Source organism: Calonectris borealis, chromosome 2, assembly GCF_964195595.1.
Source record: "Calonectris borealis chromosome 2, bCalBor7.hap1.2, whole genome shotgun sequence".
Lineage (NCBI taxonomy): Eukaryota > Metazoa > Chordata > Aves > Procellariiformes > Procellariidae > Calonectris > Calonectris borealis.
The window spans coordinates 63,353,986-63,377,777 of record NC_134313.1 but is presented as its reverse complement, the minus strand read 5'-3'; the positions used below and the strand labels follow the sequence as shown (position 1 = coordinate 63,377,777).

General features: G+C 36.2%; 1 protein-coding gene across 1 annotated transcript in view; it reads right to left on the bottom strand.

Annotated features, from left to right (window-relative positions):
- DOK6 (docking protein 6) overlaps window positions 1-23,792 on the bottom strand; it is a 252,832-nt gene that overhangs the window by 35,419 nt on the left and 193,621 nt on the right. Inside the window, exon 7 of the mRNA XM_075142169.1 lies at window positions 7,882-7,999. Within this exon, the coding sequence (XP_074998270.1) occupies window positions 7,882-7,999 (118 nt within the window). The remainder of the gene's footprint in view (window positions 1-7,881; window positions 8,000-23,792) is intronic.

Here is a 23,792-nt window from a genome sequence, read left to right as displayed (position 1 = left end):
AGTGAACACTTTTTGTTAAAGGTAGGGAAGGACAGAGCCTTTGATATTTATAATGTAAATTCCAGAGCATGCAAGTCCGGTTTCTAAGTCCTTTCTCTCTTACCTCTCTCCCAGTCTGGTATTGCATTTTCCTTTCTTCCATATAGCTTTATAACAGAATATTTCATTTGGTCTTAAACTTAGGGCAATGAACCTTTGATTAAAATCTCTTCCCAAAAGGCATCTTCAAAGAATTTTGAAGGATAAACAAGTATCCAGCAACTAAACAGCAAATTCACGTCTAGTATTCAAACACGAAATTGCAAGGAGTTGGCAGACTTCAGCTCTGGAAAAGATGAAAAACTTTTACTCTGGTGAAATCTTGTTAACTCTGCATTGGGAGGAAATTCCTATTGTTATTCACAGTTCTTACTTCTGCGAAATTTATCTTAGTTTCTTACAATGTATCATTTTGATGAAATAAAAAGTTGGTAGGATATAAGCATTCACCAAGATGAAAAGGCTTTTTAGAACAAATAGAGAATGAAAGATGCTCTAAGATGTTTTTTGAACATTTCTTTTTTTTCTTTGCTGAATAATATTATGATTTTTTAATCAGTTCTGCACAGCTAAAATTCACTATGGAGTTATAAAGAATATATTCTTATGGCTTGATTAAACTGAACATACTAGGTAGGGTGTCCATTGTGTTTAAATTGGCTTTACCATGAAAATAAATAACTGTGCTAACGGTAGATTGTATGTCGTGCACCACAAATATTGTCACCATAACATTGTTGCATATTAGTAAAGTGAGATACACATAAAACACAATCTTACAGAAGCTTAAGATTAATGTATTTGAGATCTTATGATACTCGTTCTATAACAAATATATCTAAAACTTCATAATAAACAATTAACAGGCAGTTAGGTCAATCTTATGTCACTTCAGACAAACAGTTAAATATATATTTATATGATGCCATTTTATCTCATAAACATTAGAATGTGAAGGAGAGTGGTGGATCTTTTTTCTACTTAAAGTAGAACACAATCAATTGCACTTGAAATCCTTGGGCTTGGCTTCTTTCCTCATTACGGCTGGCAAAGCTGATATTATTAACATCCCCTCACTTTTCCCATTACACAAACTATTTTCAAAACTTACATTGTTTCTAGATTATAAAAAATTTTGTGAACATGTTCTGTAAAAGTGTCAATTTCAATATTTTTTGCTTTATTTAAAAATAATTATTGAAAGAAAAAGAAGTATAAACAGTTCCTGCAAAGAGATACTAAAGAAAATGCATCTTTTTGCCCAGTTATTTTTTTCACAAATATGCAGGCTGCCCCTCACCTCCAATTGTTTTAAAGGGGGTTTAATACATCCGTGATTTTGACTAATAATTTGACTAGAAAATCTGGTTTGTCAGTATAGAAATGTTTCAATTTGTTTGAAATTACAAAAATGAACTGGCAATCTTCTGATTCTAACTGTGATAACATACTTAACACCAAATAAGATAGTCATAGCTAGAGCAGTCCAGATTTATTGGTGAAATGATTTAACAGAAAAAAGCAGTTTTCACAAAATTGACCTTTGGCAAGCGTTTCAATTTTCTCTCTGATACATCATAACAAACCTTTCTTGTTCAGACAGTCCAATACCAGCCAACAGTTTGCATCCATGGAGCTGGTTACGCCTATTCTCCCACTACACATATTCTTTCACTAAACTACAGCTCTCATGATACAATGCAGGTCCTTGAATTTTATGATACAGCAGTGAGATCAAATGACTGTAGCATAACTGTAGTTAGTCTTAAGCTACCTCAGGGTAAAGATTTCTGATTTCAGTTAAGTTGAGCTAGGGGTAAAGCTTGATTTGCTTCTCACACTAACAGTGAGTGAGAAGCTAATGTCATCACATATTCATGAAGTCATTAAGCTAAGACATAAAAAGAAATTTATAACTAAGAATTTGTGTAGTTTGCACTGAAGATCTTACATTTGTTGGTTTTTGGAGGAGTGAGGAGGCAATCGGCCAATATTTAACTGCTCTTCTTACACAGTTTGGGCTTTCAATTGTAACTTGAGACTACAGTGACTTCTACGTTTTCTGGTCTAGCACAGAATAACCTCATTGACGAGTGATCTCACTGGAGGACTATCTTCTCAGAGAAAGGGCATCACAATACGGGGCTTAAATGAAATCAGAACTTCTGAATTTGACAACAGAATATGCTTTATTAATCTTTTTTTTGGCTTTTCACCCCTATTTTTCATGGCTCATAACTGTAAGAACCTCTTACCTCAGCAACCATTTGTCAGAACGAACGGGAATATGTCAAGATACTCTTTAGAGCTTGTCAGATATGCTCTTAATTAAGTATAGCAATCACTGTTGAACAAAATGAGATTCTTCTTTTCTAGTTTCTGAGTAAGACACTTCCCATTTTCAATATGCCATTTTAAAATCAGTCTAGATGCACTATTTTGCACAGAATTTCAAAGCTCAAAAGAAAGGGATCAAATCTACTGCATAAGACTTGAGAAGGCACATAACAGAATCATTTTAAATAGTGCAGCTCTTACGTAGTTTCTACTCACTAAGTATCTTGTTTCAGGTGTCCTTTATTCATACTTCAAATTTTATAGGCTTCATTCACTAATGTGAAAGTCCTGATGAGATTCAGGAAAGGAAATGGGAAGGTGGCAGGCTATAAAGCTTTTCAGCTTTGGCTGCTGGTAGACACTTAATGAAACATTACTGAGTGATCATGTTTATATAATACATACATTGTAACATTTTATGTCATTCACATTGTTCCGGCATCAAGATTAGATGGGAAAATGGATTCTGTACTCTGTTGCTGGGCATATGAACAAACAATGGAAATGCCAAACTGACAAATGTCCTCCAATTCAGTTTACATACTTTAATTTGCAGAAAACTGCAGAAGTCCACATCGGAAATTCCTGCAGGATTAGCTTAAGGAGGGTTGAACAGGACGATTGAAACCCTTCTAAATATTTAGCGACTCGAATATTGTCTGGTTATTTTCAATGACATATCAGACGTCCTACTTTGAAAAGGCTGGAAACTTATGTAGGTGGAAGAAATCATTTGTGTATGACTTTGTCTCCCTTTTACATACAAAACCTTTTAGCTGAATGGGTTAACACTACATGTTATTCTACTTAAAATACATTCAAAACCAAGAGAAGGGTGAGCTCTCACCTAACAAGGCCAAAAGACATGGGGCAATGCAGGCTTGCTTACCGAGGCCAAAGAGAAGCCAGAGTTTCCCACTGTTTTGATTTGCAAAAGCAGATTTATGTTTCTTGCATCTTTAGTGTGAAATACAGAAGATAATTGTATATCAACAGCAAAATTCCTACAGACTTCATTGAGGCCAGTTTTTATTTCTGTCTGGTTTTGGTTTTGATATGTACTTACAACCTTAAATGATTCTTCCAGTTTAAGTCCTGTCTCATTGAAGACTATAGTTTTATTTCTCAAAGTTCCACACGGACTCTAGCTCTTAGCAGGCATCTTAGTATTTTTCAATGTAATTTAATTACTTTGTTATGGATTCACAAAAAAATGTGGTAAACATCTGTGATAGCGCAAATAAACATTTGTGATAAGCAAATTGTGATAAGCAATTTATTGTGGAAAAAAGCATTAGTGTCCTCTTTAGGAGGAAAACATGTAATTTTATGGTGTAATTCTTATACAAACACACGTTCCTTCACATGAGCACTCTCATAGAAATGAATAGGTTTGCTTATGTGGGTAGGTGTTCATCACTTTGAGTATGGATAGCAAAAACAAAGTCCAAATAAGGAATACAAACCAGATTCAAACACAACAGGGGTGATTGAAAGCAATTCTTAATTTTGAATTTCTTGGAGAAAGGCCAGACTGTAATTAGATTTTCTGAACATAATTTCCTCAGGGATTTCAAGAACTGCAATACAAAAAGCTAATGCAGGTTTCCATACGAAAATTTTATTTGGCCTTATTTGTTTAATAATATACAAACTGACTGTGTTTAAAATTTGTACCATCAAGATTCTGTAGAGCAAAAATTACAACACTGAATTTCAGCTAGCTGAAAATTCAGTCTGCAATCCTTTTTTTGTCCTAAGCAAATTTAAACCTCCAAATACAACATTTGAAAAAATATCATGTATTAATGCTATCTATTATATTTTGCTGTATAAAAAGACATGTGCTTTGTCAGTTTTTAATATCTTGTGAAACAGTGCTAAATCTTATGCCAGGTAGTGACAATAAACAATTAGTTATGAGGATACATATGGGTTTTTATTTTTCATGCTTATATGGCTCTTGTATTTGTATTTTTCTCCTTCTTAACCATGATTTCAGTTTACAAGGTTACTCTTGGCTTGTAATTTTTGTGTTTTTGTAAATCTTGATGTACAGGAGACCATAACATAGCAATGAATGTTTATCTTCTGTTGGGCTCGAATTCTTTATAGAGCTGTCTATTATTCATGAAAATGTACAATTCATTTAAGTCTTACTCAAGTATGCACAAAAAATGGTGTATACCTTTTTTTTCCTTTTTTCCTCTCTTAAACTCTTTTATGATAAAACATCTGTAAGGACACTATTTCATTTCCGAATTGTAATTAAAGGCAAGATCTGGATTATCAATATGTACACTTCAGAAAGAGACATTGTGATTTGTAAAGCCATGGGTATCAGTTGGGATCTTAAGTGAAATCATTCTAACACCGAAGTTTAAACTGGAATTTAACCTGATGGCTGTAAAAACTTTGTGCTGTTTTCCGGCATGGCAGCAATTCCCCTTTTCTTTTTATTGCGCAGAGCTGGGGCTTGCTACATGCCCAATGTCACGTCAGGCAGAGAGGAGAGGCAATGCACAGCGCTGAAAGGGCACCACTGTGTCAGCTAATGAGACCCCACGCCACAACCTCTACAGCGGCTGCAGATGACGGATGGAAACTGTCAGACCTGCAGCCAGCACTGTACTGTAAAATTTGAAGTGAATACTGATAGTGATGTGCTGCCACTGGTAAGAGCCAACCATCAAGTTGTTCCTATTAACAAGATTAATTAGACAACTAAATTACTACTTTTATCTTAGCAGTGCAATCAAGAACTGAAAGAGTGCAAGGAAGACACAAATGGAAGAAAAGCTGTAAAAAGAGAGAAACCAGCTCACCTCATTTTAGGATACTTTATGCAACCTGTGTTCTTTTAGCACTATTATTCTGTATTTTAATCTTTTCAGGTCTTTACGTGTAAGTGTTTTTATGGGCAGATGGAGGATAATAAACCCAATACCCATTTATTGAATTGCCTTTTCTCATCTGAAATGTAGTCTTAAAAAAAAAAAAAAACAACCACAAAAACCCCCACCTTCTTACTCTACACCATATTCATTATCAGATCAACTCACACTACTAATTAAGTTAAATTCAACTGCTAAATAACTCCTGAAGAGCCTATTTATCTAAGGTAGTATGAGCACATATTCATTTCTCTTTATACATCACCAACTGTTATTAATTTAATTCTAGTCACTTCAGACTACAAGTTTGAAATAATTGCCACTATGGAAACACTTTTGCACTGTACTTAACAGTGAGTTCAATTGTTACTTTACTGATATTGATACTAATCTGAATATAAGTAGACACCACTCTAGTTATTTTATTTTAGAGTTTGTGAGATATTCAGAGGAATGTGTGGAATTTTCAAATCCATTTCTTAAATGTAAAAAGCTTTATCATAAATACACGTGAAGTGCAGAACTGAGTTTGATGGATTATTCTCTAAAGAAAACATCTCCTCTCTGAAGGTGAAATATACCTTTTCAAGCTCAGAGGAGATCACAGTGGCAGCAAGTGATTTTTCCCTCTGCAACAGCTCCTGTCAGCTGGCCACTGTACTAAGGTGAGGGTTGAAGTGACGCTCGCAATCTGCTTCCTTGCTACCCACCTTCACCTGCATCTATGAAGCATCTGTGGGTTGATGCTTTGACAACCAGTAGGTCTCTGCTGTGCGAAGGCTATCAGCATGAACAGGTATCAAGAGGAAAAGGTGTACTTTGCGCTCCCTTCAGCTTCTATACAAATACATTGCATTTAATTAGTCACTGCAGCAGAAAGTTCAAAGAGATCTTCATTCCAGATAATGAATAATATTCTTGCATGTAAAAGTTTTGCAACCAGATGGAGACAAAATTGTCCTCTGGATGCATTTCTTAGCCCACTGGTAAAACTGAAGTAGTCTCTCCTGAAATCAACTACGCTTTCTCAAGTTTCAGTCATCATAATACATGTAAGAGAAATGAAAATCTTAACTTCTTAAATATTTATTAGTCCCATATTTCAGCAGAAGTGTGAATAAAATCTGCAAAATTCTTGCATTTTTAATAATACACTTCCAATATGTTGCATCCTGCAAAGCGAGTTGGTATAGATATTAAACTATTACTTGATATATCAAGTTTTGCTTTCCTTTATTGCAAAGGTCACTTATAAGAAACAAAAGATTGCAGAGAATGAACAATGGTCCATACATTTATCTCACTTCATGCATATCATAACATGTTTACTATCTTTTTGCCAAAGGAAAGACCCATCAAGAACATAAGAAGAGGAACTCTAACATCCCTACAAATAAACTTTTTTTTTTACATCCTTATTGTGTTCATGAAAAAATATCAGTGACATGATGAATATTTTTAAGGTGATCGACAAGCACAACTTTTTTCACAAACAACTTCTGGAAGGTTGTTTTCTTTTTTCCATTACTGTTATTTAACTGTAAGACTATAACCATGATTAGAAATTCACTTTGTCTTTATTTTATGGGGGATGACGGGAAACAAATGCTATACCCTTTAGTGAGTCACCCACTGAATTCACAGCTCACCTGCTGATTTTAATTTATGTGATAATTTACAAAGCAAAACACTTCATGTCTTTCATCTATAAACTGCATTTCACTTATTTTCATGAAAACATGTACTATGTTTTCTTGCATTGGGTACTCTCTTTTGTGAGCAGTTTCTAACCTCCTATCTAAATATAAATTGCTTATGCAAACAGATTATTAAGAGAGAAATAAAACAAAATCCTTAAGCCCTTTCCAAGTAATACAAAGGAATATGTTTATGATAGGATGTTATTTTTTAAAAGTGAAAACTTTTAAACTATTAATATATACTATTAACTAAGGTCTACATTTTAAATGTAACAATAATTTCAGTTTCCTAAAAGATACGAATCAATTTCAGCTTAAGAGCAGTGAATCATCATCATCGTCATCAAGTTATGTTAATTGTAGCATTTAAAGTCTTAAGCAAATAGCTTAAAATCTAAACATATGAAAGAGAACTGGAGACAGAAAAAGATGAAATGTATGTACAGAAGGCTTGTAAGTTAGTCAAATCAACAGCTCGTACATATGATTCGCCAAGCAAATTCACCAAGAATAACTCTTATTCCTAGAATTATTTTGTTTTAATCTTGCAACTCATATAGCCACTTTATGTAGATTTAACTGGGCACCCTGAGGTTGCCCAAATACATACACAATCTTATTGGAAGAAAACACTAAACCAACCTGACATTCATTAGCTACTGAGAAGCTACATTGAGCCAAATTGTCTATCCAGTTTTATGTGGTGATTCTGGGAATAATTTTCACCATTAGTTTACAAAATGACTAAAAGAAACCGTTTTATGTAAATTTGGGAATCCTGCCGAGGTTCCTGACAATTGATAAAATGAAGTGAAGAGAAAACATCCAGTGCAAATAAAAAGCAATTTGCATGAATTCTGGTCAAATGGAAAGAAGTTAATGGACATGGCATTTACTTATATGGAACTTGCCTTGTAAACTGTAGATTTCTCCAACGCTGTTCTGCCGGGTGATATGATGCCAATATGCACTACGAGGAAGTGAGATCGACTTGGATAACGTCATTGGTTCAGACAGACTGGTCTGGAGCTAAAAACCGAAGCAAATATAAATGGAAGATCACACATAACCATACTTGATAGATAATCTCAAAACTGTAAATTGAACAAAAGTGTATTTGGGTATATAGGTTCATTAGCACAAGTTAATATTAGTACATAGGAGTATGTCCCTACTTATCTACAGTTATTCTTGTTGCTGCCAGGTTTTTGCTATTTTCTTCTTTAACTTTATGATAATGATGGATTAGCATATGCCTGAAATCTTAAACCCCTCTACAATCACATTTCTTTTTGGTCATTTAACCTACATATTGGATTGAATATCCAGAAAGATGCTAAGAGAGAATCTGAGACAACCAGCAGAGAATTAGCAATGAAGAGTCATTAATCCTCTAATCCTCCATTCAAGTGTAGGCATCTCATCACCAGTAGCAGGCTACAGCCTCAAGAGCAAATTTTCCCAGTCCAGGGGACTTCATGTAACTGAAACTGTGAATTGCATGATAAGTGTCCATGTGTACAAGAGCTACAGCACAGAAACCTGACAGGAGGAATGCAAACTTTATTAAAGAGAGCTCTGTCTCCAATGCACTATAGATGTGAGTGAGAGACAAGACTAGGCTATAGAAAAAAAACGATGATGGAGGATTGTGCATCCTGAAAACCTCTTTGGATATACCTGTATAACTTATGCTTTCTCTGTCTAGAAGAAAAGAGAATGTATCTGCAAATGTTTTGTATCTCTGGCTCTACAGAATATAAATTGTTATCAGTAATTTGCAGGATCTAACAAATCATGATGATGTTGTGGGGCATGTAATTTCTGGAAGGATCAACACTGAAGGATCAATTATGTCTGAAGATTTAGAGTGGAAAACCTCTTAATTTCAAGAGTGACAGCAGGATGTTGAGGGTGGTACTCTGAAAGGGTGTTCCTAGAAACCCACATTTTCCAAGTCCATCTACAGAGTGGAAGATATTCAAGGTCTGGATCATTTACTGCAGGCTAATGATTAACTTCTAGGGATTCCTCATTCAGAATCATAATGCCAAATTTAAAAAGCCATTTTTGTCTGTACTAACTCATGTTATTCTGTAATAAAAAAAAAAAAAAAAAAAAACAAAAAACTTTTAGAGACAGTATCCCCCCAAAGATCTACAATTATTTCATTTTTTAGTATTACACTGATGTGTGGCAGATATTTTGCTTTAGCTCAAACTATTGTAATTACTTCTGTTGTTGTTTTCTTCAGAATTGTCATCAAAATTACTCCCTGTCTACAGCTAATATCTTTTCTGCTCATTTATAGCCAAATATTACATTTCATTTGTCAGTGGTGCAGATCATCACTGGAAGCTATTTGATATGATGTAAAAAGCTTGCAGAAACATTTCCTCTATTAAAAAAAGTTCAAAATCTTTATAGCAGGAATTCTATTTTTAGGGAGAATTGAGAATTTGAAGTTTATTGATACAGAGAATTTCCTTTATTGTGGAGATCAGGGCAATAACAAACCTTCTAAGTTATTTTACCACGTTAGTATAGCAAGGCTAACAAGGGTAACCTTGTTGAGCAAGAAAAATAAATAAAATCATGTAACTTCAATACACAGATGATTTATTCACAATTTATTCACCCAAAAGGTAAATTATAGTCTTGAGGCAATAGGCAAACCTTTTTATTAATATGCATTCTGAAAAAAAAAATTATTCCAGTAAAGGGAACCACTTTGACTATGGTTCATTACCTCAAAGGTAAGTCCATGGACTGAATTGAAGTGATTAAAGTTATATCATTATTCCTCATCTGAGGTGATTAGTTGCTACCTGATCTGACCAACACTGATGCAGAAGAACTTTATATGCACACATTAAAGCTTTGAAAGAATAAAAAAAAATCCGTTCTCATTATAAATTAAGGTAAGAACTGCTCTAGTGCAGAAGATTGCATTGCGAGCATTCACAGTATTTTGTTTCCTCAGTTTCTCTAATTAAGGAGCAACTTCTGGGCAAGAAGTATCACCATATGCTAACTGCAACCAGATGAACTACATTTCTTTGGGGACTCCAGAGAGAGAAAATGTAATTTTTATTTTATTAAAATATTCTCACAAAAAAAATACTTTAAAGTACACTGTCAATTTTGGTTTTAATTTGAGACTTTAAAATATAAATATAAACATATGGATTTGAAGACCTTATCACCTTGTATATCATATAAAGGGTGATAATATAATAGCACATTAATTTGTCCATGAAGATATTCTTACTAATTTTTAGATCACTATTAGCTACAATTTTGATTTTTATCGTTTTTATCGATATAAAAAACCATTATTGGTCAAATGTAATTGACAATAACAGAATGCTTGCTCCTACAAACTGCTGTTGGTAAAAATATTTCTGTGTTCAAAGAAAATTGGATAATCTACTGACAGAAACCTACTTTCTCTAGAGACCATCTTATATGTTAGACTGTGGGTGTTTCAGATAAAAAACTTGAAACCAAGGTGAAGAAAACAGGCATATAAATATCCATATAATGAGTTGTTCATATATTATTAAACAGCTTTTTGCTATATAAATTATTACAGGTTAAACTAGAATTTAATGTACAGAGATCTACTGTTTTACAATCCCTTTTCCCCAACTGTAAATTAAATTCTGGTAGTTAACAATGTTAAAAAAGAAAAACAAAACAAACAAACAATTTATAAATCAGGGAAGATGAACCTGAACTGTTTACTTGTTAAATAATTAGTCACTCAGGTTTGAGACTTCTGGTGTTCCAGACCAGTTGAAGAGATCACTCCAGGTAAGTTCAGAGATTTTATACAGGTACTCTTCCCTTTCATCTTTTTACTATGCCTCAGAAAAAAACAACTGACTTCTCCTCTACCCTTTTCTGAATCTGCTAACTCAAACAGAGAACATTTCACTATGGAAAATCAAGTAAATCTTTTAATTTTCTTCTTTTCTTGAAACATGTAGACCATCAGTTTCCTGCACAGATTTATTTCTGTCCTTAATTTAACATAACAATTAAAAAAAAAACTTTAAAAATTATTTCACCTCTCTCTGTAAGCCTATTTACCACTTACAAAATTAAATCAACATCTTTGAGTATGGATCCCTTCTTATGTAAGAGGCCAATATTCAGCTGTTGCTTCCAACACTGGCACATTTTCTTCAGGAGCTGGCAAAACAGGCTCAGATGCATTAGAATCAACCATACAGAAAGGGCCCCTAATGGCAGATGTAGCACAGACACATAGAAGAAATAAACACTTTGATCTGGAAATGAATTGAGGTGATTCTGCCCCTCTACTCTGCTCTGGTGAGACCCCACCTGGAGTACTGCGTCCAGCTCTGGAACCCTCAACACAAGAAAGACAGGGACCTGTTGGAACGGGTCCAGAGGAGGGCCACAAAAACGAGCAGAGGGATGGAACACCTCTCCTATGAGGAAAGGCTGAGAGTTGGGGTTGTTCAGCTTGGAGACGAGAAAGCTCTGGGGAAACCTTATTGTGGCCTTTCAATATTTAAAGGGGGCTTATAAGAAAGATGGGGACAAACTTTTTAATAGGGTCTGTAGTGACAGGACAAGGGGTAACGGTTTTAAACTAAAAGAGGGTAGATTTAGACTAGGTACAAGGAAGAAATTTTTTATGATGAGGGTGGTTAAACGCTGGAACAGGTTGCCCGGCAAGGTGGTAGATGAGCCATCCCTGGAAACATTCAAGGTCAGGTTGCACGGGGCTCTGAGCAACCTGATCTAGTTAAAGATGTCCCTGCCTGTGTCAGGGGGGGGTTGGACTAGATGACCTTTAAAGGACCCTTCCAACCCAAACTATTCTATGATTTCACTGAAGGTTTTCTTACAGTCTTGCATCTATGAACGGACCTTAATCTTTGGTATCTAGGTATAGAAATATAGAGGAAAGTAAAAGCTGTATACCAAATTGAACATATATAATATATTAATATAACATTAAATAAAATATGCATCTAGAATGATTTTGCTACAAATATTTCTCAAATCTGATGAGACTTCAGGAAATGAAAACCACAATCCAGACTTTTTTGCACAACTTAAGAGGGAGAAAATGATGATGTAATTAGAACTTGGGAGAAAAGGAAAACAGAAATACATACGTCAAAACCACATCAACTCAGGGATTTTGGTCGGAATATAAAAAAATCCATCACTGAAGTGTTTTTGTTATCTAACATGAAATACTTATTATTTAGGTTTCCTACAGTTTCCTCCAGAATCTTTCATTGATACCTTTCACACAGTGAAATATTTCCAAATCATTGAAAGTATTAAGTCATATGAAGCCTTTCCATTGCCAGCAAGAACTTTATAATTCTTAAAGGACTATTTGATTAAAATAGAAATAAAAAACAACAAATCTATTAATGTGTCACTGCAAGTAGTTCCCCATATTTTTCATTATTGTTCTTTCATGAAGCCAGGCTTAAGGGCTAAATTTTATTTTAATTCCCATAAGTCATCTCCATTGACTTAAATAGATTTGTTACTCTGATATCAATAATGAATACAATTCCAAGAATGGAGCCTGTTAAATGTATTAGGATTCTGAGCTTTGACCTGTTTAGCATATTATTCTCTCATTTTCTTTTTGCATTAAAAACATTAAAACACTGAAGGTGACAGAAAATACATTTGGCTTGGGGAGAAGAACTGAATATTATACAGTTCATTCTATGTTTTATCCTGCAATAAAGACAGTTTGTTTTTTACAGATATACTCTGGAAATAGGTTAGTTTATTATGGATAAACAAACCCAGCTCATTTCACATTCTCATTAGAGTCTTTAAACAAATAGCAAGAGAACTAGGTCACAGATGACTAAAGAGAGTTGTAGTCTGGAAATATGAATCAAATACGACTATTTAGATTTTTTTTTCTTTATAACTCTAAAGAAGGTTGCTTTGGTGTTATGCCTTGAAGAGGAAGAGGGGTCAAGAAATATATTTCACTCCTAAAGTGTCCATTAGCTGACAGTGGAATAGGACAGACTCATTTCACTGGTATTCGCAGTGGCAAATTACTAGAGTTTAAGAATCACAGAATCTAGAAGATAGCATCAGCTGAGGTACCAGCTCAGCTATCAGCTGAGTTAGAAAACAAGCAAGAGGGAAGAAGTATTTTTAAAAAAGAAAAAGAGTTTTCAGTAATGACCAAGAAAGAGGTGTCATGTTTGCCTTTTTTGCAAAAGCAGATACTGTCGTCCCATGTTCAACTTGTGTACTATGACGCATAGACCTGTTGTACAAAAAGCAGTTCCTATTCAGTTCTGTCAAGCAGATTATTCCTTCTTAAGCACAGCATTTTACCCATGTTTCTGTTGAATTTTATTCTGCTGTTCCAAACAATTTTTCCAACTTGTCATTTGGAATTCTGTTTCTTCATTGACCCACTTCCATATGGTCTTATAACTGTAAGATCCGGAAGTCTAATAATTAGATTGTGCCTTGATCCGGAACTTCTATGAAAATACTTACTGAAACTGGATGCAGGATATATTCCTATGAAAGTCCAATGAGAATATTCTTCCCTTTGGTGATGTCTTACTAAAAATTACTCTCTGGTTATAATTTCCCCATAACCCTTTGTTCACAATCACTTAACTTGCTTATAAAATAGTCATGTGTTATTTGGACTGTGTTCACTACTTAAAGGTGCTACTATTAATATAAACACTTATAGGTATCAGCATACTATCTATTTATTATGCACTGCTTTATGTTTATTTTTACATTTTTATCCAGCTTGCTGTTCCTGACAGAATACACATTATTGGCAAAACTCCCACCAATATATGACCTCATAAGTCTTCTGAAAAGACTTACAGAAAAGCTAGCTGTGAAAGTCATTTCAGTGATTTCAGCCTTTATAATATATTTCTAGCATTTAGGTTTTCAGTAGCTATTCTAACCTTGTTATGACCTTTTAGAGAGTTTCTTAATCAATTACGGAGGAAAAAATCTTAAAATAATAACACCGCTTTGTAGTGCCAAGGTGGATAATGATTATTCTTTGGCAGTGGAATAATATTATGTATGAATAATAAAGCAATGGTGAAAGAAAAGCATTCTGAAGAGAGATTCAATGGGACTGATATTTTTTTCTAATCTCCTTGGCCACACTATAAAGAGAGAATTGGGACATTTTGCTCCTTTTCTGGCAGAAGTGTGTTGGTTTTTTTTTCTTTTTTTTTCTTTCCTCTAAAAGAAGCTCATAATAGATCACTTTGTTGTCTGACAGAATGGATTAATGTTGGAGAAAAGTAGCTGGATTTTACAGTGCATTGGGATTATATTTGTTGAATGTCAGTAAGGTGTGTGTCTTCACCCATATTCTGTTACAAAATTGTGGTTTTGTTTCTTTCATGAAAGAAGTTTCCTGTCTATGGAAACTATACTAATCACTGTGAGGGCAGAAGGTCAGGTTCTTACATCTTTACAAGGTTTGAACCATTGTATTATATATACGCAATATATGAAACACTTTATCCATTTTTCATTGCATAAACCGTTCACTAATAACATGGGAGATGATGCTGACATGAACAGAACTGAGACTATTTCAAGCCTGACTATACAGTAGATCTTAGTGGAAGCAAACACAATTAAATGGTAGGATTCTCTAAAACATAGGAGAAATTGCTAGCAGGTTAAGCTATTTTCTTCAATAAATACATATATATATATGATAGAGACTCCAGTATTGTACAGAAATTATTTGCAGATAGTGATTGTCCTTTCTGTTACCGTGAAATGGGAGCTTTTATGAAAGAGGGGTGCTAGATGACACGAAGGAAAATGTTTTGCAGATAGACATTTGCTGACCTGAAAATATACAGCATTTACGGATAAGACTGTGTGGCACTATAAAATAATTTCTGTAAGCAGCATCACACAGGGAAAAGTCTTCAGGTTTTAAAAGTAAAAAGCTAGGATTTTTGAAGGTGCACAGTACTGATACACTTGTTTAAAGGTATGGTTATTTCCAGATGGGAAATGGGGAGGATCAGAGCAAAAAACCACCTAAAACCAAAAAGAAAAATCCAAGATAACACCACATCCCCACACATGTTACTCAAGTCAAAATGGAAATGAATCACCGTCCTAGTTCATCATGTTGACTCATGAATGTTTAAAGTGAAGGTGGGTGGCATGGAACACTGATATAGATCAGCTTAAACTCTAGGGTATTGGCTTAACCTTCAATGTTCTAGGGGTCATTCATCTCAAGTAGTTCATCACTGAAATATTCATTTATAGCTTTGTCTTCTTTCAAAAACAAGCAGTGAATTATGTGCATCATTATGAGTGTTTGTTAACAGGTGATATAAAATACAAGTTAATGATGGGAGGGCTAGGAGGAGTTTTGGTCTTCACTGAATTAAGGAGTTAATAGTAGCCATTAGAGTACAGGAGATGTTATTTGGTTTGCCAAAACAACATTGTGACTGGGAGAGGCACCTGAGGACAGGAGGAAAGACAATGACACTGTAATCTTCAAGAAGGACAAGAAGGAGGACCTAGGGAACTGGTCAGCCTCACCTCAGTCCCTAGGAAGATGATGGGAGCAGATAATCCTGGAAATCGCTTCCAGGGACATGAAGGATAAGAAGGTCATCAGGAGTAGTCAGTATAGATTCACCAAAAGGAAGACATGGTTGATCAATCTGATACTCTTCTATGATGAAATGACTGGCTTGGTAGATGAGGGGAGAGCAGTGGATATTTTTTGCTTTGATTTCAGGAATGCTTTTGACACTGTTTCTCATAAGGTCCTCATGGAGAAGCTGATGAAGTATGGGCTAGATGAGCAGCTCATTTCAATGAGATGGACTGAAAACTGTCTCAATGGATGGGCTTAGAGGGTGGTGATCAGTGGCATGAAGTCTAGTAGGAGGTTAGTAACTAGCAGTGTGCCCCAGGGGTCAATACTGGGTCCAGTCCTGTTCAACATCTTCATTACTGATCTGGATGATGGGGCAGAGTGCACCCTCAGCGGATATACTTGTGTTACAAAACTGGGAGGAGTGGATGATCCGCCAGAGGGTCGTGCTTCCATCTGGAGGGACCTCAACAGACTGAAGAAATGGGCTGACAGGAACTTCATGCAGTTCAACAAGGGGAAGTACAAAGTCCTGCACCTGGGGAGGAGCAAACCCAGGCACTAGTACATGCTGGGGGTCACCAAGCTGGAAAGCAGCTTTTCAGAAAAGGACCTGGGGAACCTGGTGGACACCAAGTTGAACATGAGCCAGCAAGATGCCCTTGTGGCAAAGAAGTATCTTAGGCTGCATTAGGAGGACTGTTGCCAGCAGGTCAAGAGAGGTGATCCTTCCCCTCTACTCAGCATTAATGAGGCCACACCTGGAGTGCTGAGTCCAGTTCTGGGCTCCCCGCTACAAGAGAGACATGGACATGCTGGAAAGAGCCCAGCAAAACACCACTAAGATGACAAAGGGACTGGAGCATTTCTCCTATGAGGAAAGGCTGAGAGAGCTGGGACTGTTTAGCCTGGAGATGAGAAGGCTTATTCATTATATACTCATCAGTGAGTGTATTTTCTACACCTGAAGGGTTTAGAGAAGACGGAGTCAGGCTCTTTCCAGTGGTGCCCAGTGACAGGACCAGAGACAATGGCCGCAAACTGAAACACAGGAGGTTCCCTCTGAACATCAGGAAACACTTTTTTACTGTGAGGGTGACTGAGCACTGGCACAGGTTGCCCAGGGAGGTTGTAGAGTCTCCTGCCTTGGAGACATTCAAGAGCCATCTGGACATGGTCCTGGGCAACCAGCTCCAGCTGGTCCTGCGTGAGCCAGGGGGGTTGGACAAGATGACTTCCAGAGGTCCCTTCCATCCTCAACCAGTCTGTGATTCTGTGGTTAGCACGTCCAAAATTATAAAGAAGGTTTCACTGAAAAGGGAGAGTGTGAGATCTATCTTCTGAACATTGTAGGGATAAATAAGTTGGGGTGGTAAAGAACGAACCGAAATGCATCAGTTGGAGAGGTTCTCTCAAAGAAAGAGATTGTCCACAAAGGCTGGTATGCTTCACCAGGAGTAAGTGTTTTCTGGGGAATTCAACCTGAAATTTATGGTATTCCAGAAGGTTCTCTTTCATGAGATGTGTCAAGCCAAATTTAAAAATAGTGAGGCTTGCCATCAGTGCCGACTTACAGTCTTGTCCTCCTTCCTCTGTCTGCTTTTTACTCTCCTTGCTCTCTGGGTATCCCTGTCTCTGACAAAGCTGCTCATGTCTGAACTCAAACTGTTATGCTTTGGAGAAGATTTCAAAGTATGTGAGTTTTTTCATGGTATTGCTTTCCAAAAGCTATGACATACCTTAAAGAGGTATTTGGGACACTTGAAGTCCTCAATATTTTACTTGAGAATACTAGAAGGATGGCCTTTCTGACTTCAGAGAAGTTGATTTGGCCAGTTTTAGAACTGTTCTGGTAAAAGTCATGGCATGAAAAAAAGTCCCTCAGTGAAGAACAGACTTCAAAAACTTTCTCTAGCATGTGGCAAGAAAGGTGAAATAAGGATGAACTCAGAATGTCACCGCTGGGAGAACTTTACCTGAGTAAATTTGGGGTTGAAAAATTGGAATTCTAATGCCTACATATGTATTTTGACCAAAAAATGCTAGAATTTGTATTAAGAGTGTTCACTGCAGAGTTATTTGAGTTTCATTCTTTCCGATAAAGCAAATGCCTTGGACCTCACAAGCTTTCTTACGAAGTTTTTCTTCTATTGTCTAAAACATATCAGTAGTTTCCAACTACACACATTTGTGGAAATCACATTAGCTACTTCATTTCAGTATATAGAAATTGCTGGTACCAATGAACTTTAATAAAATGACAGGAAGACAATTTTCTGAATACTTGCTGAAACAATAATAATCAATAACCTTTCATGAATATTCCTTATTAAACTTATCAGTATGTGACTCCAGTATTCAGTAACACACATAGTCTTGCTGACCTCTACTTTCTGACATTTTCAGAAGTTAGTTTTATATGTCATACAAAGACATTTCAATTAAAAAGAGAAAAATAACAAGCCCAGAATACATAAAAATTTCTATCATGTAGTGAAGCCCTCTTAGATGACTCTTCAATACCTTCCAAAAGAACACATTTCCTTCCTTTTAACTAGTCACTTTTAACCTTACAAATGCATCTTGAATCATACATACATACTGGGACTAGTTAAACATGTGCAATGCACATGAATGTACATGAATGTAAATTATTAAGTTTTTAGCTTTGAAATATACTATATTTTTATGGGGGAGGCTAAAAAAATATGCCTGCACATATGAACACACAAATAAACACATTAGTTTAATTTAAAGTAATTTATTCATATTTCATTTAATATTTACTTTAGTAGCTCCATTGCTTTTAGTGGGCTTTTAGTGATTTAAAATCAATTGAGAAGCTGGTATAAAAAAATAAAGGGTATTCTTTTGCACTCTGTGTGCTCACACACATGGGGATCACATCATGATTGTGTGTATAGACAGACGCAGTCAGAAAATTCTTGACATTGCTCAGTTTTAAAATTGCAATAAGCAATTATTCAAAAGCAATGCACACACTTCTAAATAAATATACATAACGTATCTTTGGAAATATTTTTTTGGGGTCCAGAAACAACTTAAAATAAGAGAAAAGACTCTCCAAATCGCAGTGCAAATTTCTCCATATAAAAGAACCTAGTGAAATTTTTGCTTCCTTACTGATGCTAGTTTACCAATGTAGAAAAAATAGCTGCAAATCAGGAACCCAGTTTGGAAAGGGAGAAACAGAGTAGTGTTTGGAAATTGCTGTATCTTTCAACATATTTGCATCAGCCTAATAAATCCTACAACTGGCAACGTTTCTCCATTTAATTTCATTTTCAGACAATAACCCAGGTGTTTTTTTCTGTTGGCAAAAGTTGCTTGGTGTAGTAGAGGTTGTAGATGCATGACCACAGGCTGTATAACTCAAGCTTTTTGAAATCCATGGTTGCCATTTAACAGAACAATCCTTTGCCTCTGTGCTGGTAAGTTCCAGCTTCACGAAGCAAAGGAAATAGAATTATGTCTGTTACCATGGAAATCTGCAACTCCATCACTTTTTTCCCCTCATGTAATACAAAATGTATGTAAAGGTGATCACTGAACAATATGTGGGAAACATTACAGAAATGCCATCATTTTACAAATGCTTTTACAAAATCTCTCAGCTAGTAGCAATTGCCACTTTTACCACTGTGTCCTACAAGGAAACGATTAAGAATAATGAAGAGACCGCAAGTTCTTTCATTTTATAAACAAGAACCTGTTCTGATTTATATCAATCCATATGCATCTTGCCTGGCAGCTACCTTTATGGAAATGGTTTCTGACAGACTGAATATGTGATGAGACTAGCAGCTTTTACCCTGAGACAGTCATAAGTAACAGAGCGATGTATGCTTCTCCTAGTATGGAAAATCTTCATTAAACTCTTTGCTGCTGAATATTGCAGAACTGAAACATTTTTGAAAAACCTATTCCTGCAGTTTAGATGGGTCAGTACTCCAACACTTTTTAACAACTTCAACATCAACATGGACAGTGGGACAGTATCCATCCTTAGCAAATTTTGGGATGACATCAAACTAGGGGGAACAGTCAAACTAGGGGGAACCCAGATGGAAGGGCTTCCATTCAGAGGGACCTCAGCAAAGCAGAGGAAAGGGTTAACAGAAATCTCATGAAGTTCAGCAATGACAGATGTCAATGCTGCAACTAGGTCAGGGCAACTCAGTGCATGAGTACAGCCTGGGGTCTGACTTGCTAGGTAAAAGCTCTGCCAAAAGGACCTAGTGGTCCTGGTGATAACATGAATGATCAACGTACATGTGCAGTGATGGATGTTAACCACATACTGGACGACATTAGCAAAAGCATGGCCAGCAGGTCGGGGAAGTCACATTTCCCCACTATTCGGCATCTGTGAAACCACATCTGGAAGTTCAGCTGTAATCACAGAGTCTTCAGGTTTGGGCCCTGGCACATGTCAAACTGGAGAAAGCCTGGCAGAGAGCCTCTAAGAAGCAGAATATGATCAGTGATGCTGGATTAAAATGTCTAATGTTTATTCAGCATGAGAAAGAGAAGGCTAAGAGAAATTAACTCCAGTTTCTTCTCTCTTACTCTCTTCTTAAAGGTATGTTGTAGAGAAGACTGTTACCACAGATGCACAGTGAAAGGACAAGAGGCAACAGTCACAGGGTGTGGCAAGGGAAATTCAAGACAGACTTAAGGAAAAATTCTTCACAATGAGAGCAGCCCAGCGCTGGAATGGGTACCCATAATCTACATTCTTGGGGGTATTCAAAACTTGACTGAATAAGACCCTGAGTAACTTGATCTAGTTTTGATGCTATCCCTGCTTTGAACAGAAGATTAGGTGAGCTGACTATCAGCAGTCCCTTCCAATGCCAATTTTTCTGATCCTATAGCCAATGGGTTTGAAAATCTGAAACCTAAGGAGGTGTGCTGTGCCAGTGCGTTAACCTGACATTATTTTGCTTACTGTAGTAGCTGTACATCTTATATAATATAGCTACTGTAGTAAGCGAAATAATATCAAATTAACAGTGCAGGGTCTGTACTGTCTGTACTGTCTTACATTTCTCCTGAACCAGAGTCCTGCACAGCTGATAAATAAAAACTGTTAGCATGGCTGGCATCATATGGGATATCAGTAACATAGAATAGAACAACAACCCAAGGCTGAGAGACAAAAGCAACATAAACAACCCCTATCTGGACAGGCTTTGATTAACACATATCAAAAGACAGCTTGTACTTGGAAAAGTGCCCATATTTCAGGTATGTTTTTTTTGGATACTAAATAACTGTTGTCTGCAGTCTAAACATAATCAGAGAGATTATTATAAATAATTTTCATGTTAAAAAATCTGTCATCTTTATAAAAAGGAATGGAAGCAGAGAAAAAAAAGCATAATGAAGACAAAAGGTGAACTTCACGTAATTTTTCTCCTACCAAAAGGTACCTGATGAGGCAAAGCACAAAAAGCACAGGAGGGATTTACAGAGTAACTTTAGGACTATTATGAGAATTTTTGATCCCTCTCAGATTATTACTTTTTATAATTCTCCTATTCTCTGAAAAGCACTGTGCCCCTCTGTAAATCATTGATAAAGAAGTTTCTTATTAATCACAGACAAAGCCTTAACTATTCCCTCTGGTGATATAAAGAACTCCTGAAGAGAGTTGCTGAAACAGAGGAAGGCCTTGCTTGACAGGAGACACAGAATGATACTATAGTTCAAAAGACTGATGAAAAGCATGTGAAAAATAACTTTTTCAGAAGTTAATTCTTCTGTGAATAAGTAATTGACTGTGATTCAGGATCTGTTTTGTTGTGTTTTGTTGCTGTGCTATTCCCAGCGTACAGCTGATTACTCTATGACCTTGGGCAATTCATACACAGCTGAATTTGGCCTTAATCTTTCTGTGCTTCATTTTACTCATTAGTATAATCATTATAATAATACCTGTCTCCTGAGAGCATTGAGTGGCTTCATCAGCTATTATTTTTGCTAATAATAATACGAGCTCTATAGGCTACTTTAGTTTACAAGAAACAGTTTTCTCAAAATAGCAGATAGGAGATTAATAATAAATTAAGCCCATTGGAGAACTGGCTTGAGAATTATTTTTCTAGTAACACTTAAGTCAACATAACCTGCTCCTCTGTTAAGAGAGTTTGATGACATAAACCTACCAGCACAGTTATACAAGCATGTTGTTTTAAAGGTACAGAATGCAAAGAAAACTTCCCCTCCATATTAAATGCTTCTCAGAGTTTCATTAAAGGGAGGGCTGGGAATAGCCAAATAGGGTTCAGTCAGGCATGCAACAACTATCATATAATTACAGCAACCATTCCTAATTTATCACTCATATCACCCATGGCTTTTAGCAAATAAGACTGCTAATCAAACCATCAATTTTGTTCAGCGACAGTTCTTTGACTCTTTACTTTCTGCATTTTCTGGAAACAAATATGAATTTCAACTTAACAGTGTCTCTCCAACTACTTTGATAACTCCGTAAACATGCAATATTCTGCAAAGTACATGAAAAGCAAAAAAAAAAAAAAAAAAATTACAGATGTGCTTACAGATGTCACCAACCTTCAAATCCACTTATATTCAAATGCAACCTTGTAAAGTTGAAATAAATGATACCTGACTTCTAAGAAATATATACCTAGGTCTTTAAAAAGTTCCTAGAGGTGTAGATAGGTGGCTACATGGATTTTTAAATTGTCTATGTGCTAAAATCTCAGGAGGGTTTGCATCTTCAGATACCTTATTATGCAAGCATCTTTTCCCTGTTGCATTTAAACAAACTAAGCAGACCCTAGCTGCTTGAATCAAAATGTTCACAATACAGCATACTTGCATGCAAACATATAAATGAGGTGAAAGAACAGGGAAAACAGTGTTCATAGCATTCTTGTATGCAGCTTTAGGATGGATTCATAGGATGGAGCAGGTTCCTGGCAGACAAGAATCTCTCCATTAAGAGACACCTCTGTGAAGCTTTTATTAAAAATTTTGGTTCAGCTCCTTCTTTATGTTAGGAGGAAGGCAGATTTCAATCTGAGTTTTAAGTAGCACAATAGACAGACAGCTAGAACAACATTATAACATTTTACAAAATATTCCAGAAATTTTTAAGAAGGAGAAAAAGAGTAATTTCTAGGTGACGATACGCATCCATGTGGGGAGGTACATGGATTTTAGTCCCTAGGAGAGGGACTTTTTACATTCAAGATTGTCCAGCCCAATAGCTAGGGATAAGAGAGATTTCAAAATTCTGTCAGGCAAGGGAGGAATTGAATTTTTCCCATCATGCTCTGAATGAGAGCCCTCATGACTACTACTGCTTCGAAAACATTCAAAACTCCAGTGCAAGCTCTAGTGAATAGTTTTCAAATGGCAAAACAGCATTTAAATTACATCACCAACTACCAAATATCTGATACAATCTTATGCAAGGACTTGCCAGCTCTACTCTCGCACCTACCCACGACACTTACCTACACACTCCACAAACCTTTATGTTGTCTGCAGTGTTTCTGACATGACGAATAGCTCTGTTCCCCCAGAGCAGCTGCACTAACCCTTCGTTACCATAGTAAAGACGTTCCCTGTACTGTGGTTTCATTCAAACACACAGCAAACATCCAGCAACAACCACCACATGCAGCTTCCCCTGAAGAAGCAGGGCTTTACACCTCATCCTCTCACTGCCTGCAAGGTACCCTATAAGAGACAGTAGGCTCCTGCAGCTGATGGAGGAAGAGGGGAGTAAAAAAGGTGTAGACTTGGTAAGAAACAAATAGGCAGTGGCCATTGAAGTTCAGATTTCATGGCGGGATGAAGTGTTTTCTTTTAGGAAACGAATGGCACCTGCTGCATAGTTTTTGAATGCTGCTGCAGTATTTGAATGTCTGTTATTGGATATGAGTAATAGTCCCTGAAAAAATGCCAATGAAATAAGTCTACGTTCAAGAATATATTTTCTTTCAAATAAGATTAATAAATAAAACACCTCCAGTTGGAGGAATCGTTAACTGCCGCTGAAACCAAGTCTGAATTTTCACAAACCCCCTACTTTCTTCTGAAGTGGTGAATGTCGGGAATAGACTTGTGACCCAACTCTAGGATTTACTTCAACCAAGTACA